Source organism: Heterodontus francisci, chromosome 26, assembly GCF_036365525.1.
Source record: "Heterodontus francisci isolate sHetFra1 chromosome 26, sHetFra1.hap1, whole genome shotgun sequence".
Taxonomy (NCBI): domain Eukaryota; kingdom Metazoa; phylum Chordata; class Chondrichthyes; order Heterodontiformes; family Heterodontidae; genus Heterodontus; species Heterodontus francisci.
The window spans coordinates 64,673,555-64,693,541 of record NC_090396.1 but is presented as its reverse complement, the minus strand read 5'-3'; the positions used below and the strand labels follow the sequence as shown (position 1 = coordinate 64,693,541).

Here is a 19,987-nt window from a genome sequence, read left to right as displayed (position 1 = left end):
TGTGTGATGCAAATGCTACTTGCCACTTACCAGCCCAAGCCTGGATATTGTCCATGTCTTGCTGCATTTCTACACGGACTGCTTCAGTATCTGAGTCGTCGCGAATGGTGCTGAACATTGTGCAATCAGCGAACATCCCCACTTCTGACCTTATGATTGAAGGAAGGTCCTTGATGAAGCAGCTGAAGATGGTTGGGCCTAGGACACTACCCTGAGCAACTCCTGCAGTGATGTCCTGGAGCTCAGATGATTGACCTCCAACAACCACAGCCATCTTCCTTTGCGCTAGGTATGACTCTAACCAGCAGACAGTTTTCCCCGATTCCCATTGACTCCAGTTTGCTGAAACTCCTTGATGCCATACTCGGTCAAATGTTGCCTTGATGTCAAGGGCAGTCACTCTCACCTCACCTCTGGAGTTCAGCTCTTTTGTCCATGTTTGAACCAAGGCTGTAATGAGGTCAGGTGCTGAGTGGCCCTGTCAGAACCCAAACTGAGCATCACTGAGCAGGTTATTGCTAAGCAAGTGCTGCTTGATGGCACTGTTGATGACACCTTCCATCACTTTGCTGATGATTGAGAGTAGACTGATGGGGAGGTAATTGGCCGGGTTGGACTTGTCCTGCTTTTTGTGTACAGGACATACCTGGGCAATTGTGCACATTGCCGAGTAGATGCCAGTGTTGTAGCTGTACTGGGACAGCTTGGCTCGGGGTGCAGCAAGTTCTGGAGCACAGGTCTTCAGTACTATAGCCGGAATATTGTCACGACCCATAGCCTTTGTAGTATCCAGTGTCTTCAGTCGTTTCTTGACATCATACAGAGTGAATCGAATTGGCTGAAGTCTGGCATCTGTAATGCTGGGGACTTCAGGAGCAGGCCGAGATGGATCATCAACTCGGCACTTCTGGCTGAAGATTGTTGCAAATGCTTCAGCCTTATCTTTCGCACTGATGTGCAGGGCTCCCCCATCAATAAGGATGGGGATATTTGTGGAGCCACCTCCTCCAGTTAGTTGTTTAATTGTCCACCACCATTCACGGCTGGACGTGGCAGGACTGCAGAGCTTAGATCTGATCCATTGGTTATGGGATCGCTTAGCTCTGTCTATTGCATGCTGCTTATGCAGTTTGGTATGCAAGTAGTCCTGGGTTGTAGTTTCACCAGGTTGACACCTCATTTTGAGGTATGCCTGGTGCTGCTCCTGGACTCTTCATTGAACCAGGGTTGGTCTCCTGGCTTGATGGTAATGGTAGAATGGGGGATATGTCGAGCCATGAGGTTACAGATTGTGGTTGAGTACAATTCTGCTGCTGCTGATGGCCCACAGTGCCTCATGGATGCCCAGTTTCGCATTGCTAGATCTGTTCGAAATCTATCCCATTTAGTACGGTGATAGTGCCACACAACACGATGGACGGTATCCTCAATGTGAAGGTGGGACTTCGTCTCAACAAGGAGTGTGCGGTGGTCACTCCTACCAATACAGTCATGGACAGAAGCATCTGCGGCAGGCAGACTGGTGAGGACAAGGTCAAGTATGTTTTCCCCTCTTGTTGGTTCTCTCACCACCTGCCGTAGACCCACTCTAGCAGCTATGTCCTTTAGGAGTCGGCCATCTCAGTCAGTAGTGGTGCTACTGAGCCACTCTTGGTGATGGACAATGAAGTCCCCCAAGCAGAGTACATTTTGTGCCCTTGCCACCCTCAGTGCTTCCTCCAAGTGGTGTTCAACATGGAGGAGTACTGACTCATCAGCTGAGGGAGGGCGGTAGGTGGTTATCAGTAGGAGCTTACCTTGCCCATGTTCATGGTATGTTAGACTTTATCGCAAGAGGATTTGAGTACAGGAGTAGTGAAGTCTTGCTTCAATTGTACAGAGCCTTGGTTACACCACACCTGGAGAACTGTGCGCAGTTTTGGTCCCCATTCCTTAGGAAGGATATTATTCCCATAGAGGGGGTGCAATGAGGCTGCACCGGACTTGTTCCCAGGATGGCGGGACTGCCCGATGAAGAGAGATTGGGGAAACTGGGCCTGTATTCTCTAGAGTTTTGAAGAATGAGAAGTGATCTCATTGAAACTTACAAAATACTTAAAGGGATAGACAGGGTAGATGTTTCCCCTAGTTGGGGAGTCTAGAATCACGGGACACAACTTCAAAATAAGGGGAAAGCCACTTGGGACCGAAATGAGGAGAAATTTCTTTACTGAGGGTTGTGAATCTTTGGAATTCTCTACACCAGAGGGCTGTGGAACCTCAGTCATTGAGTATGTTTAAAGCAGAGATTGACAGATTTCTAAATACCAATGACATAAAAGGGATATGGGGATCGTATGGGAAAAAGGTATTTAAGTGGATGATCAGCCATGATTGTACTGAATGGCAGAGTAGGATCGATGGGCTGAATGGCCTACTCCTGCTCCTATGTTCCTAATTTTATGGGCCATTCCCATCAGGTTAGTTTCTTTACAGTGTACCATGGAACTGGTAGGAACCAGAATCATGTACATTCAATTCCTAACTTCAACCAGATGGTCATGGGCAAGTGAGAGTTGGAAGTCAGTCATCTCCCCAGAGACAGGAAATGAAAATCACAGTCACTGCTGGCCATTCTCATATACCTCCTAACGGATAGTAATAAACTTTTGGCAGATGGCTGGATTCAAGTCGGTAGCACATTCCCCCGACTGAAAGACATGTAGGTGCAGGGAAGAGGGACAGAGAAGAAAACCATCAAAAGAAAACTCAGATGAACAGATCACATGAAAGTGTGAATAAGAGATTGGGTGAGTGGAAGAGTGCACAACAGTGTTTGAGTGAAAGCAAGAGCATGAGTGAGACATACAAACAAGAATAAAATGTTTCCTGTGCTTTTGCATTATTTAATGATAGAGAATTTACAAGCTTACAATAAAACTTACCTGGTAGTTTGAGCCATTTGGGAACTTTACTTGGGTCAGTTTGAACTGGCCTGGAAGTTGCTGCATTTGTTGTAGGCTGCTTCCTCACTTCATCCTCCTCTCCACCCTTAGCAGGGGGTTGAAGTGCTACTTCGGAAGTCAATGAACTAGCTGAAGGGGTTACTAGTCTGGGAATACAGCTGAAAAGGATGGAGAATGAATCATTAGGAATTGCACAGAACTTGGATACCACTTTCAAGTTTAAGAGTCCGTTCAGACCCATGCGGGGTTCTATCAAAAACCCAACCACCATGAACAAAGGGGATTCTGTGACGCAGAGGTAATTAGCTAATCAGAGTCTCAAAGCTACAGGGGTTAAACCAAACAGACACAAGCCAGTACGCTAATCACAAATTGCTTCCTGCCTGCCTTGGTTTCTCTATCTGATCTGGCAAGACACCACATGCACATGTTACCTGACTGTTGACAGTATTTGATGCTCCCCTGCTAAAAGACTTCCTGAAAAATACAGGCACGAGGTCCTGTTGAGCAGACTATGAATTGCTCACAGTGTGACTTGCGCTAATATACTTGCTGTGGTCTTGTGCTGTGAAGAAACAAAAGTAACCTTTGATGCTCCCATATTTATAAGGGGTTTTTGATGCAGTTGTTATCCATGGTACATCAATGAAAACCTTTAACTACCAAAGGTGTCAAATACAAAGCAGCAAGAAGCCGATTTCCACACACTAATCCCAAGACATCCTGATTCTCCGACATGTTTGTAGTAAGCGTGGGTTTTGTTAACTCACAGCTGCCAACTTCAGTGTTCTATCGAGAAAGGACGAGAGTGTAACTCACTTGTCTCTGGTTTCAGGCAGATTAGCCTGCTGCTGTGAAGCAGGGCAGCACTGATAGCAAAGTTCTGGAAGAAATAATCTATTGTGAACTCTTGTCATTCCCAGTGGAGGGCCAATGGCAACAAAGTGATCAGTGTCGAATTTAAAAGAGAAACCCAAGGAGAAACAAGTTTGCTTTTTGAGGGGCGAAACAAATCTCTCATTTTTCCTCGGTCTTTCAGATCCCCAGCTGAGAGTACGAGTGAATAGCCCGATCCAGGCCTCTAGCAATGCAGCTCTGAAACCATTTGCTGGGAGAGTCACAGGAGGGGACTCCCTTCAATTTTTTCTGTTTGTGGGGAATTGCTATGCCTCCACTCAGTGCTTCCTATGGATAGCTCCAACTGAGAACCTGCATCCTCTTAAATCTGTTTTCTGCACCAGCACACCACTCAAGAGGACCATAAACCTTAAAAAATAAACCTAGAATAACGGATATTGAGGTGAACTCTGGCTCTGCATGCAGTTCCAAGTTATTTTGAGGACAGCATCATCAATAGGATAGCCACAAGTGCTGAAAATACATATGCCAAAGAAATGATGGATACCCAAGCTGACTGTCTGGAATTCATTCCCTATTACCTTGTATAATTCACACAGCATATCCCCGAACTCCCATTAAGAAAGTAGCCAACTGTTTGCCAAAGTTGAGCTGACTATACAGAAGAGGCAGTTATACCTAGAGGTGCAAGTCCAGACAAAGACAATCTGAGTAGTTTATGCAGATGATGCAGTTATGTTTAGATAGGAAATTGGAGATACAAGTTATCTAATTCGCAAAGAGTGTGATACCAGGGAGTGGTTACAAGGCGACAATCAAATTAAAAAAGCAGGATGCTTGTGGTGGAAGCAAGCCATCTGTCCTACTTCTCATAATATTTGTGCTTTTTTTCCTACCTTTAAATTTAAATTCAAGAAATAACCTTTTTTTTAAAAAATGGAGATTTTCTACCTGGATGTCTGGATTAATGTAATACACAAATACCATCGGTCTAGGAATATTGAAAAGTTGTGGGTTTTCTAGTCACACCAGTTCCTTAGAAAGTCATCACGTCAACGACATTAGAAAGTCACCCCGTCTTTGAAATGTTGAAGGTGTGTAAAGTTTGCAGACAACTGCCACTAATATTCTTTTGGGGCCAAGTGAGTTAGAATCATATAGCAGAGGAGACCATTTGCTTCATCGTGCCCTTGCTGCTTCTTTGAAAGAGCCATCTAATTGGTCCCGCTCTCCTGCTTTTTCCCTACAGCCCTGAAATTTGCTCCTTTTAGTAGTTATCCAATTTCCTTTTGAAGGTTACAGTGGAATTTGCTTCCACTGCACCACAGGCAGTACATTCTAAATCGTAACTCGCTGTGTTAAAATGATTCAAATTTTGCCAAATGTATTAAATCTGTGTCTTCTGCTGATTGACTCTCCTGGAATGGAAACAGTTTCTTGCTATCTCAATTATCAAAACCCCTCATTTTTTTTAAACGTCTCTATTAAATATCCACTTTAACCTTCTCTGCTTCGAGAGCAATCCCAGCTTCTCTAGTCTCTCCACATAACCAAACTGCCTCATCTGTGGTACCATTCTGGTAAATCTCTGCACTCTCTTTAAGACCTTGACATCCTTCCTAAAGTATGGTGTCCAAAATTGCACACAATACCCTATCTGAGGCCTAACCAAACTGCTTCCAGTAGTAGAAGTGTCCGTAACCAGATGACAGATTTAAGGTCATTGGCAAAAGAACGAGTAAGAGTGATGAGTGGAAAATTTTTATACACAGAGAGTTATGATTTGGAATGCACTGTCTGAAAGGGTGGTTGAAGCAGATTCAATAACAGCTTTCAGAAAAGCTGAATACTTGAAAGGGAAAAGTTACTTCTGAGAAAGACAAATAATGGAATGTAACAACTTACATTTATAAAGCACATTTAACATAATAAAATGTCCCAAGGTGCTTAACGAGTGATAGCAATAAAAAAATTTTTGACACCGAGCCACAAAAGGAGAAATCAGGACAGATGTCCAAATGCTTGATCAAAGAGGTAGATTTTAAAAGAGAGAGAGATAGAGAGAGACAGACAGGTTTCGGGAAGGAATTAGGTGAGGGCCAAGGCAGCTGAAAGCACGACTGCCAGTGATGCAGCAATTAACTCAGAAATGTGCAAAAGGCCAGAATTGGAGGAGTGAAGAGATCACGAAGGCTTGCAGGGCTGGAGGAGGCTACAGATATAGGAAGGGGGAGTGCATGGAGGGATTTGAAAACAAGGATGTAAGATTTTAAAACTGAGGCATTGTCAGAAGGGAGCCAGTGAAGGTCAGCGAGCACAGGGGTGATGGGTGAATGAGATTTAGAGTGAATTAAGATATGGGCAGCAGAGTTTTGGATGAACACAAGTTTATAGAGGGTGGAAGATGGGAGACTGGTCAACAGAACATTGGAATAGTCAAGTCTAGAGGTAATAAAGTCATGGATGAGGGATATAGCCACTACACTTAAAGCAGTTCTTTCATAGGTGCTTTCTGAAGTAGCCATTTTAAGTTGGAAGATGCAATTATGTAAAGGGTATTTCTAATATCCCAATTTGTTTCGCAAGTGAATTCCATCTGCACAGGTTAAAATGTGAAGCCTCTTTCCTGGGCTAATTTTGTTTCGTTATTTTGCATTGTGGCCCTGTATCACAGGTGACTTTTCTAAAACGAAATGTAGTCCTTTACCCTTTCGCTTTTAAGATCAAATAGCAATTATGGAAAGGCAAATTGTTGATAAAGACATTTTTGGTTATGAATATATTGTGTGTTAGAAAAATCAACTGGCTGAAAAGAATTGCCTGTTTTTGCCTTGTACTGAAACAACTGATTACCTAGACACTTCAAACCATAATAAATAAACTCAGCTAAGTGTCCTGTAACAATATGCATTTAACATCTTGCACAGTTGAACATTAGCATTGCACATAACCAACTTCAGCTTGTGCAGGTTGCAAATTCCAGCCAGTGTGTATATCAGCTGCCTAGTTAGTAAAACAAAGGACGAAACCACATTTAAATGTTAACAGCAAAATTACCAGTTTAATGTGAATCTGAATAATGAAATTAAATGGAGTTACTATGCCGAGAGCATTAGGAGCAATGACACATTCATCCATTTTAAATTTCTGTTGGTTTAATTAGGAACATAGGAGGAGTAGGCCATTGGGCCTGTTGAGGCCGATCCGCCATTCAATTAGATCATCGCTGATCATCTACAACGCCACTTTCCCGTGCTATCCCCATATCTCTTGATGTCATTTATATCCAGATATCCATCAATTTCTGTCTTGAATATGCTCAGTGATTGAACTTTAACCATCCTCTGGGGTAGAAAATTCCAAAGATTCACCACCCTCCTCACCTCAGTCTTAAATGGCCTACCCTTTATTCTGAGACTATGTCTCCTGGTTCTCGACTCACCAGCCAGAGGAAACATCCTATCTGCATCCACCCTGTCACACCCTGTAAGAATTTTGTAAGTTTCAATGAGATCATCTCTGTCTTCCAAACGCTGGAGGATACAGGCCCAGTTTCTACAGTCTCTCCTCATAAGACAATCCCACCATCCCAGGGATTAGTTTGGTGAATCTTTGTTGCACTCCCTCAATGGCAAGTATATCCTTCCTTAGATGAGGAGACCAAAACTGTACACAATACTCCAGATGCGGTCTCATCAAGGCTGTAATATAGTTGCAAGACTTCTTTACTCCTGTACTCAAATCCCTTTGCAATGAAGCCGAACGTACTATTTGCCTTCCTAATTGCTTGTTGCGCTTGCACGCTAGCGTTTAGTGACTCATGAACAAGGACACCAAGGTCTCTTTAGACATCAACACTTCTCAACCTCTCACCATTTAAGAAATACTCTGTCTTTCTATTTTTCCACCAAAGTGGATAACTTCATACTATTCCATCTGCCATGTTCTTGCCCATTAACTTAGCCTGTTCAAGTCCCCTTGAAGCCTCTTTGCATCCTCCTCACAACTTACATTCCCAGCAAATTTGGAAATATTACATTTGATCCCCACAAACAAAACATTTATAGATTGTTAACAGCTGTGGCCCCAGCACTGATCCTTGTGGTACCCCACTAGTAACAGCTTGTCATTCTGAGAATGACCCATTTATTCCTTCTCCGTTTTCTGTCTGTTATCCAATTCTCAATCCACAGCAGTATAGTACCCCCAATCCCATGTGCTCTAATTTTGTTTACTAACCTCCTGTGTGGGACCTTATCAAAAGCCTTCTGAAAATCCAAATACAGCACATCCACTGGTTCTCCTTTATGCTACAAATAACATCCTCAAAAACCTCCAACAAGTTTGTCAAACATAATTTCCCTTTTATAAATCCATGTTGACTCTGCCCAATCAGATCATTATTTTCTAAGTGTCTAGTTATCACATCCTTAGTAACAGATTCTAACATTTTCCCCTGTTCCCCGTTTTCTCTCTCCCTCCACTGTTCCAACAATGTATTGCCTAATTAGTGGGAACGAGAGTGCAAGGTGCTGGTATGTCATTGATGATGAATGAAATATTTAGGGCGAGGCGCACTGGGTTTATCTACTGCAGACGCAAAGTATTTTTGGAGGATGTAAAATAAAAAGGATTTGGTGGACTGTGCTCTATCGGTAGATCTGGCAACCAATAATATTGTAACATATATCTCAATTTGTTACGAAGAAAACACGTGACATTTCATCATTCAATGTTTGTCAAAGCATCCATTTTGCCACAAGGAATAATGCCTCATGTTTTGATAATCCTGTGGATATTTGAGCAGGCTACTTTACCTCTTTTACTTAACAAAAAGAGTAGTGACTAAGACAAACTATCCACTAACTTTTAAACCTTCTATTCCCATAATGTTCAACTAATGTGAGCAGTTATCATGGCTAGAGTTAAATAAGATATCATTCACTTCGCAACAATGAGGAAGTGACAAAGATGATTGATGAAGGAAGGGCAGTGGATGTTATCTATATGGACTTCAGTAAAGCCTTTGACAAGGTCCCTCATGGCAGACTGGTACAAAAGGTGAAGTCACACAGGATCAGAGGTGAGCTGGCAAGATGGATACAGAACTGGCTCTGTCATAGAAGACAGAGGGTAGCAGTGGAAGGGTACTTTTCTGAATGGAGGGATGTGACTAGTGGTGTTCCGCAGGGATCGGTGCTGGGACCTTTGCTCTTTGTAGTATATATAAATGATTTGGAGGAAAATGTAGCTGATCTGATTAGTAAGTTTGAGGACGACACAAAGGTTGATGGAGTTGCGGGATAGTGATGAGGATTGTCAGAGGATACAGCAGGATATAGATCAGTTGGAGACTTGGGTGGAGAAATGGCAGATGGAGTTTAATCCGGACAAATGTGAGGTAATGCATTTTGGAAGATCCAATGCAGGTGGGAGGTATACAGTAAATGGCAGAACCGTTAGGAATATTGACAGGCAGAGAGATCTGGGCGTACAGGTCCACAGGTCACTGAAAGTGGCAACACAGGTGGATAAGGTAGTCAAGATGGCATACGGCATGCTTGCCTTCATCGGTCAGGGCATAGAGTATAAAAATTGGCAAGTCATGATGCAGCTGTACAGAACTTTAGTTAGGCCACACTTAGAATATTGCGTGCAATTCTGGTCGCCACACTACCAGAAGGACGTGGAGGCTTTGGCGAGGGTACAGAAGAGGTTTACCAGGATGTTGCCTGGTCTGGAGGGCATTAGCTATGAGGGGAGGTTGGATAAACTCGAATTGTTTTTACTGGAACGACGGAGGTGGAGGGGCGACATGATAGAGGTTTACAAAGTTATGAGCGGCATAGACAGAGTGGATAGTCAGAAGCTTTTTCCCAGGGTGGAAGAGTCAGTTACTAGGGGACATAGGTTTAAGGTGAGAGGGGCAAAGTTTAGAGGGGATGTGTGAGGCAAGTTCTTTACACAGAGGGTGGTGAGTGCCTGGAACTTGCTGCCGGGGGAGGTGGTGGACGCAGGTACGATAGCGACGTTTAATAGGCATCTTGACAAATACATGAATAGGATGGGAATAGAGGGATACGGTCCCTGGAAGTGCAGAAGGCTTTAGTTTAGGCAGGCATCAAGAACGGCGCAGGCTTGGAGGGCCGAATGGCCTGTTCCTGTGCTGTACTGTTCTTCGTTCTTCCTGCACAATGCACAACTCCTTACTCTGATTAGGAGACAGCAACATCCCATCACAGGGTATTCAATAAATGGGTTCACTACTTGTGAGTGAGAGAGGGACGGAGTGAGCGAGCAAGAGGAAAGAATAAGCATTAGAAAGAGCATGCATGAAAAAAAATAAGCAAGAACGGGGAGAGTAAAAATGCATGCAGATGCACATTTAGCTCACAATGGTAAGTCTCAAGTGCAGCCATTAGTCCAACCATTCTATGGAATAGCACGTTAGCAACTAAGCCAAGCTGCGGGCATATTATGTGATGTTATGAAATGTATCAAAGTCTAACAAGAGAATTATATAACATGATAGAACATTTACTGAATAATCCAAAGCACTGAATCTTCACTAATGTGAATATTTCCACAATTATCCTTGGATTAATATACAGGTTTAAGTCCAAATTTGGCTGCACTGAAGGTACAAACCTGGTTACAGCAAGGTCTGCTTGAGACATAGAGGTTGGAGACTTCAAGAACTCTTCACATATGTAGCAATCTAAGTGACAAAAATTTAATAGAAAACATTAACCAACTTAATATTTCAGCAAAATGGCATGTGATTAGAAATGCAGCTTATGTAAGTGGAGTCATTACTGAACAGGTACATTTAATGTATATTTATTAATTAGTATTTAGACAGGTTAGGAAATGCAGCAGCCAATTTGTACATAGCAACACCTCACAAACAGCAAGTTAATCACCATATAATCTATGCTTGTGGTTTTGAATGAGGATTAAGTATTGCCCAGGACACCAGAAGATTTCCACTCATCCTCGTATAATGCCACAGGACCTTGTACAACCTGATGCTGACACAGGTCAGCATTTATTGACCATCCCTAATTGTCCTCGAGAAGGTGGTGGTGAGCCCCCTTTCTTGTACCGCTGCAGACCATGTGGAGTAGGTAAACCCATAGTGCTGTAAAGAAAGGAGTTCCAGGATTTTGACCCAGTGACAGTGAAAGAACAGCGATATAATTCCAAATCAGGATGGTGTGTGGCTTCGAGGGGAACTTGCAGGTGGTGGTGTTCCCATGCAATTGCTGCCCTTGCTCTTCTAGGTGGTAGAGGTCACGGGTTTGGAAGGTGCTGTCGAAGGAGCGTTGGTGCGTTGCTGCAGTGCATCTTGTAGATGGTACACACTCCTGCCCTGTGTGTCGGTGTTGGAGGGAGTGAATGTTTGTAGATGGGGTGCCAATCAAGCGGGCTGCTTTGTCCTGCATGGTGTCAACTTCTTGAGTGTTGTTGAAGCTGCTCCCATCTAGGCAAGTGGAGAGTTTTCCCTCACACTCCTGACTTGTGCCTTGCAGATGGTAGAAAGGTATTGGGGAGTCAGGAGGTGAGTTACCCGCCACAGGATTCCTAGACTCTGACCTGCTCTTGTAGCCACGGTATATTTATGGCTACTCCTGTTCAGTTTCTGATCAATGGTAACTCCTGGGATCTTGATAGTGGGGGATTCAGCGATCATAATGCCATTGAATGTCATGGGGAGATGGTTAGATTCTCTCTTGTTGGAGATGGTCATTGCCTGGCATTTGTGTGGCACAAATGTTATTTGCCACTTATCAGCCCAAGCCTGGATATTGTCCAACTCTTGCTGCATTTCGACACGGACTACTTCAGTATCTGAATCATCGTGAATGGTGCTGATCATTGTGCAATCATCAGCGAACATCCCCACTTCTGACCTTGTGATTGAAGGAAGGTCATTGATGAAGCAGCTGAAGATGGTTGGACCTAGGACACTACCCTGAGGAAATCCTGCAGTGACGTCCTGGAGCTGAGATGATTGACTTCCAACAACCACAACCTCTTCCTTTGTGCTAGGTATGACTCCAACCAGTGGAGAGTTTTCCCCGATTCCTATTGACTCCAGTTTTGCGCGAGCTCCTTGATGCCATACTCAAATGCTGCCTTGATGTCAAGGGCAGTCACTCTCTCCTCACCTCTTTTGTCTATGTTTGTACCAAGGCTGTAATGAGGTCAGGAGCTGAGTGGCCCTGGCGGATCCCAAACTGAGCGTTACTGAGCAAGTGCCGTTTGATCGCACTGTCTACGATACCTTCCATCACTTTACTGATGATTGAGAGTGGACTGATGGGGCGGTAATTGGCCGGGTTGGACTTGTCCTGCTGTCTGTGTACAAGACATACCTGGGCAATTTTCCACATTGCCAGTGTTGTAGCTGCAATGGAATAGCTTGGCTAGGGGCGCGGCAAGTTCTGGAGCACAGGTCTTTAGTACTATTGCTGTAATGTTGTCAGGGCCCATAGCCTTTGCAGTATCCAGCGCCTTCAGTCATTTCTTGATATCATGTGGAGTGAATTGAATTGGCTGAGGTCTGGCATCTGTGATGCTGGGGCTTTCAGGAGGGGGCCCAGATGGATCATCCACTCAGCACTTATGGCTGAGGTTGTTGTAAATGCTTCAGCCTTATCTTTTGCATTGATGTGCTGGACTCCCCCATTATTAAGAATGTGATATTTGTGGAGCCTCCTCCTCCTCTTAGTTGTTTAATTGTCCACCACCATTCACAACTGGATGTGGCAGAACTGCAGAGCTTAGATCTGATCTGTTGGTTGTGGGATCGCTTAGCCCTGTCTATCGCATGCAATGCCAGTAGAAAATGAAAGTTTGCAACTACATTTCTGCAACTTACTCTGACTGTACTTGACAGCAACTGAAGTTGCTTACAAATTGAAGTAAACATTGGTTATATTGGGACTCATTAGGTCTCTGTGTTACCCCTATCCTGTGTTTCTCTGGCTCCAGGGGACTGTCCTAATACTTCTTGTTTGCCATTTTACTCACAAATTTGGAACAAAATAGCAATTCTCAAATAGTTTTTTGCTGCTTGAAGATGACATGTGGTGGTAATGTTTTACAGCCATTCTGATGACAGAAACTCCAAGGATGAATTTGCAATAGGAGAACCCCATAAAATGTTTTATTTAGCTTAATTATGCATATAAAAATGTCTGAGAGTGCAAAAGGTTGTAACAAACCCTTCGAATTACAGGCTTGTTGCACTCTACCAGGGAGACTGGATATCACAAGATGCAGATAGAAATGCATTTCTTTTAAAACCTTAGGGCTCACTTAACACAACCCAAGCAAAAGTCTCTAATGCATCAAAAGGCGCAGTTACGGGGACACCAGTGCTAGTACCACCGCTTCCCAGTCTTGCACAGCCAGTTGCAACCTGAAAGTAAATGTGCCGGGAGTCGCTAACCCTGGCAGCTGGGAAGACTTTTATTTTTAAACTGAATCTTCTTAGAAGCTGACTTTAGTGAATCTGTCAAGCTTACCTGCAAGTTCCCACCAGCTATGCGGGAACTGGCACTTCTTGCAATGGTCCTGCAGACCATTAAAGTAGCTTAAGCTGAGACTCCCTTAGAAAGCTGCCAAACTGATATTAAGAGTTGTACACTAATCATAGTTTCATTTTATTGAGCTTGAACACTTGTATTGAATCTGCAGGTCAATCAACTGTTCTGTAAATGAACACGCCTGAATGCAATGGATCTTATTTTATACGTTGCTGTTAATTCAAGCTGAATATCAATTCGATGAGTCTCTGGGCATCAGGAGAACAGATAAACATAGGAAACACATTATCTTTTATATAAACCTTTTACTGACACCAAAAAAGGTAGCAGGTGGAACAACAATTGGAGCCAAGTCCATAAGAAATTATACATCATGCAGAGGGGCAGCAAAGACTCATAAAACAAAATCACCGAAACGCTAACTGGAGCAAAGAAAAATAAGTAGGATTATGTTACTCACCCATTCTGACTTCAGAGCCGAAGTAGACAAGGGCTGCAGGAAACAAGTTTGCCTGAAGCAAAAAGAACAAAGAATAGTGATGAATCTCTACAGATGGCTGTCATTATGTTCTCACTCTTAAGTTAACTAAAACCCAACAATCAATGCATCAGCCATGAAGCAGCAGAACCAAATACTGAACAGACTTTCTCTTTCATGACCAAAACCAGCCAGTAACACTCTTAGATCACTGCTAACACTGTCCACAGATGAACTACTGTCATCAAAACAAAGCCAAAATTGAACATGAAAAAAACATGGAAAAATATACAGTGCAAAGGCAAAAATAAAATTTTACATAACTCAGGAAAGGAAAAAAAAAACAGACACCAAAATAGCATCTCATCAGGACATCCGAAAGTGCTTTGCAAACAAAGTGCAGTAACTGTTACGTAGGGAAATGAGGCACCCAATTTGTATACAAGATCTCACAAACAGCAAATAAACTAAATATTACATTTTTGAAGATGCTGGACATGATACTGAGAGAAATTCCTGCTCTTTTTCAAATGCTACTATGAGATGTTTTACATCCACCTGAGCAGACAGATGAGGCCTTGGTTTAACATCTCATCTGAAAGACGACATCTCCGACAATGCAGCATTCCCTCAATACTGCATGAACTGCCAAGCTAGATTACATACTCAAACCTCTGGAGTGGTCACAAGCGTAAATCAAGGAGAAAGACCAACGTTCTCCACAACAGTCTTTGTATTCAACATGGTGGAACTATGCTCGTGTGGAGTCGAATTAATAACTAATACTACCAAAATTATCAACTGGTCATTCACCTCGTAGCCGTCTGTGAGATATTACTGCAGCAAAGCAGCTGAAAGGTTTGCTAACTAAAGTCAGTGTTGTTCCTTATTTCCTGTAGAAATCACTGAGGTATTTCAATGTGATAAGACATTATATAAATGCAAGTATTATTTATTGAGAGCATCCCTTTCTCTGTGGTAATGCATAAAGTCTCTATTCCATATGCACCTACAGCAACATGGCTGAGATCAAGAGCTCAGCGAGGTGTAGAGATTGAAGCTGATTCGAAGGCCTCCACATCACGGCAATGTGTATCTGCGCTTCCTATACACTGGACATTACTTAATAATTTCAGCCATTCTCAAACAAAATACCACCTACCTGAACTAGCCTGATGATTTTAGAACTCCGCTATCTATCTATACTACTTGAAGGATGATAATAAGCCGAAGACACAGAACAGGTAAGATCAAATACTATGCTGACTGGTCACATCTGGCCCATGGACCCTATCTGTAGCATCCAGACATATGGCTTTACTATATTGCTTTGCATTTATCTATTAAACTCAACATAAGGTATCACTAGAATGTCTATTTGCAGGTCCCTCTTCAGGTTATTCAGCTCCAAATACTGACTGATTTGCTTTGAAGGAAAGGCGCAATACACAGCTATTAATAAATCATGACCCATCTCACTTTATTCGGCGGGGGGTGGGGAGGGGAGGTGGGGTGGATAGTGGGTAGTTAAAATATGAATCTTGATGATCAGAGAAGCAATTGGGTCCCGGTTAGTCGTAAGGATGCCATACAGAGGTCGCTCTACTGCTTTACAACTTCAAACTCCAAATTCTTTTGGTAAAATCATCAGAAAAAAAATCTGTATCTTTAACTCTGTTATAGGTTATGTCAAACTGATGACATTCTTACAGGCAATGTTCCAAAGCATCCTTGCTACTGAATCATAGACAAATTATTCATTCGTGTCAGCTTAGTGTACATTAACTTCCTTCTTCTTAAATATAACAAATCATTTAACTTCCTCTTGGCTTGCACGTTTAGGTTATTATATATTGGTTATTTTCATTATCTGAAGCTTTGGAATCTAAAGCATAAGAATGCAAAAATTAATGAATGGGTGAGGGGAAAGAAAGGCTGTGTTTCTTCGCTTGTTTCTCCAAGAGCCGGATGTCATGATTAATTCTAAATTAAACGATATCCTGCTATGCCATTTTTAATAAACATTTATCTTACACAGTCCGATTCTGGATCTGGCAACCATCCAATTCCTCCTGCACTGCAACTTAAAGTATAGCAATAAAACTTGATATGAAATCAGCGTAATTTGGCAATGTTTGATTTTTTTTTTAAAACAGTACTGTATAAGCAATACAAAATGTCCCTACATAAATGTTTCAAACCAACAGGTAGCACTCAGGATCTCTATTGCTAAACCCCCCTCATTAAAGGGTATTTCCTGTCAATTAGTTCCCACGCATTTGTTTTCTGCCTATTTGGCATACTAAAGCAGTACAGCATGAAGCACTAAAACACCATAATTCTGGCACATCAGCTACTGTCCCAAGTAATAATACAGCATTGTTTGGAGTCAGCGGACAGATGCAACTTGGCATTGCTCCTGTCATACTAAATTTTGAGATTCTTGAAGACATGAACTTCGTAGAAAACCGTATATTTTACTCAGATTTTATTTTAATTCCTCCTCGACAGTTTTTTGTAAAATTTGGCTTTTAAGTAAAGTAACATACCAAGTCTGCTTTACAATGTCTTTTCTCCCTCCCGTGTCACTGCTGGTGGCCAATCGTCCTTACACACAATCAGAAAAAGAAATCTACATTATGAACCAACTGCATGTCTGTTAGAAATTTAAACAAAGAAAAAAATGTTCTGGTGAAATGGTAGTTCTCTAGATGTTAGCTATAAAGAACATAAGGGTAAAAGTATAAAGTAACTCTCTTCTTTCCAGTTAAAAACACAAAAAAAGAGTTTATTCCCTACATACAAGATCTATAAGCACTGCGGTTCCTGGAGAGCCGCAAACGAGACTTTAATCCTACACTGTATGATCCACACACACAGTCACCAGGGAGCGCAAGACTACGAGACCAGGAGCCCCAGTGAAGCAAGTGGCTTTGAAGTGTCCAAGACAGCCATGACAGCAAGTGAGTGTGCTCTTTAGAGTAAGGTACAATACTATCCATCACAGTGACTCATGTACAAGATAACTCCCCACTTCCAACCCCAGGGTGCGACAATTTATCGACCTGTGTGTACATATATAGTTATTACAAATTCAAATTCGGTTCTGCTGCAGATTTCTCGTCAGGCTCAGTACCATCACTTTTGTAGGCAGAATGTGAACGGCCATTAGGATGTTAAACTTTCTTCCACTGTTGCCAGCACCTTAGTTCAGACACCCCACATGACCTACATCTCGCAGCCCTACTATTCTGCAAATTTAACCCACGAGACAAGCTTAATGCAATGTTAGTTTTAATATATTTCACCAAGGCCCCCTTGGCCGTATGGTCAGAAATCTTGATATGACATCAACATTACTCATCAATAAATCTGTGGTAACTTCTACATTGTGACAGAACTAGACTGTTAGAAAATAATTCGGACAAGAATATTTTCTTCATGGGTTCTCTTCAGGCACCAAAGTAGAACTTGCATACAACTGTTCCACTGCATCTTAATTGATGAACTTGTATATCCATTATTCACAAATTTGAGAAGTGGATGAATCTACAGATAGTTACTAAATTCACAGTATTCTCAGGGGTGGTGGTTGGAGAAAGAGAATGTCTTTATTATTGTGGATAAGCGTTGCTGCAGGTCTCAAGAATTAATGAGGAATATATTGCATTAAATTTCAAATGATCAAAGTATCCAGATGGTCACCTCTAAAGTTCTAAGCAGCCTGGATCCTTTCATAAATTACTACAAGGAACAAAGCAGAAAAGGGGAGTATATTACGGTAAACTCTTTCATCAGAATTCATTGTTGCTATTTGACAGTGTCACACAGTAGGTCACTTTGTGTTGCTTCGCAAATAGTGACAGAATTTGTCTTACAAGACACGTACGGAAATATAAATCTTATCTTCACATGTATGAGTTTATAGTTATTCAGCTGTGGGAGATCGTGATTCCTACGAAATTGCTATTTTTTTATTTAAAGATGAGCATTATTTTTGTGTAGTAGGGGACCGTCTGCAACACTGTCTACAGTGACGTGGCCAGCAATTGTTCCATCTGTTGCCATGGTTGGAGGAAGTGTGTTGTGAGACGCACTGGGCTGGACTCGCAGGACCATTATCCCAACTCAGGCCATTTCAATTAGTTTCACAGTTACATGTCTACATCAGGGGTTGAGTTACTTTCTGGGGAACAACAATGCATCTAGCTGGCGTTAGTCTAAAGAACAAACTGTGAGACAAGCTTTACTTTCCCAATAGGAAATTATAGAATTCTTCTGAAACTGTACAAAAATGACTACATAGTGACTTGTTTATCTTCAAATTCTGTGAAAAATGCACCACATAAAAATTCTGAATGTAAATGTATTGGGAAAGAGTTTAATTTTGGCTGATAATGAATGCAACTGTTTATTTGTCCTCTTAATTTGAAATTGCTTAATTCAAACTATAAGCATACAAAAACACTTCCTATGCTCTCTTATTGAAGTTACTTAATTCGACGAGTAGAAGAAAAAACTTTGAATTAACAGAGGTAGACTATATTCTGTATTTTTTTTTGTGATGCTTAGAGGTAAAAGAGAGTGTAATGAAAGAAAGACGTCTTTATATAGTATCGTATCAGATCTCACTGAAAGTCCCGGAGCATTCCACATACACTGAAGTACTTTGAATGCTACTGACTGTTTTTGGTGTGATTGGTTGAAGGACAAATATTTGCCAAAATACCAGAACTTCCTGTTCTTCAAATAGTGCCACAGGACTTCAAAACAGTACAATATGTAGACAGGGCAATAACTTAACACCTCATCTAAAAGGACAGCACCTTCAAGAATGTAACAGAATTTCATCTTAGATAAGTGAGCACAAACCCGATGTGGGACTCAGGAAAGTGCGCCACCAACTGTGCAAAGTCAAGTTGTGCTGGAGAACAGATCTTAACAGACATTTGGTTACAGTAGCATTCGTATATGGCATGAAGCAGCAGCAAAACTGGGCTTCCCCATAAGGGCAGACCTTGCCAGAAAAAAGTCACACACTTGACCCACAACTCCTAAAGACAATCCATTGAGATTATCTATCAGCCTGTAACACACTGCCCAACGGCTCTACAGGTTGACACAAAGCAACTGTACAAATTGAGAAGAATTTCACAAGGTAAACACATGTCATTGAGGAATTAGAGCAGACACTCAAATTCAATTCAGTTATAGCCTTTAACAATAAGAGAGCTTTCTGTTCAACTGTGAGCATGATCTTTTAGAGGTTAAGGATAATGACAAAGGGCATTAGATACCTAAAACCATCTTATAAAGGAGTAACTTGTTGAGTTTGTATGAGCTCACGAACCAGAACAAAGTCTGAGCCATTTAACACTGTCATCTGAACCCAGTCACAACCCTGCCCTGAAACATTAATAAAAATCTTCACAATGCATGCAAAAAGCAAAATACTTTACTAGTGAAAGAAATCTGGAAACACAGGAGATAAGCTAAGTAGAGTTGTAACTGCAATTGCATACACTACCTGACAAAGTGAACTGAAATTTCTTTGGCCTCCTTATCTCGAGAGACAATGGATAAGCGCCTGGAGGTGGTCAGTGGTTTGTGAAGCAGCGGCTGGAGTGGCTATAAAGGCCAATTCTAGAGTGACAGGCTCTTCCACAGGTGCTGCAGAAAAATTTGATTGTCGGGGCTGTTACACAGTTGGCTCTTCCTTTGCGCCTCTGTCTTTTTTCCTGCCAACTGCTAAGTCTCTTCGACTCGCCACACTTTAGCCCCGCCTTTATGGCTGCCCGCCAGCTCTGGCGAACGCTGGCAACTGACTCCCACGACTTGTGATCAATGTCACAGGACTTCATGTCGCGTTTGCAGACGTCTTTAAAGCGGAGACATGGACGGCCGATGGGTCTGATACCAGTTGAGAGTTCGCTGTACAATGCGTCTTTGGGGATCCTGCCATCTTCCATGCAGCTCACATGACCAAGCCATCTCAAGCGCCGCTGACTCAGTAGGGTGTATAAGCTGGGGATGTTGGCCGCCTCGAGGACTTCTGTGTTGGAGATACGGTCCTGCCACCTGATGCCAAGTATTCTCCGGAGGCAGCGAAGATGGAATGAATTGAGACGACGCTCTTAGCTGACATACGTTGT

At 42.3% G+C, this 19,987-nt stretch overlaps 1 protein-coding gene across 2 annotated transcripts in view; it reads right to left on the bottom strand.

Annotated features, from left to right (window-relative positions):
• aspscr1 (ASPSCR1 tether for SLC2A4, UBX domain containing) overlaps positions 1-19,987 on the bottom strand; it is a 255,059-nt gene that overhangs the window by 14,478 nt on the left and 220,594 nt on the right. For both annotated transcript variants that reach the window (XM_068058424.1, XM_068058423.1), the window contains 3 exons: positions 13,818-13,869; positions 10,452-10,521; positions 2,925-3,103 (listed from right to left, as the gene is read on the bottom strand). In XM_068058424.1, the coding sequence (XP_067914525.1) occupies positions 2,925-3,103; positions 10,452-10,521; positions 13,818-13,869 (301 nt within the window). The remainder of the gene's footprint in view (positions 1-2,924; positions 3,104-10,451; positions 10,522-13,817; positions 13,870-19,987) is intronic.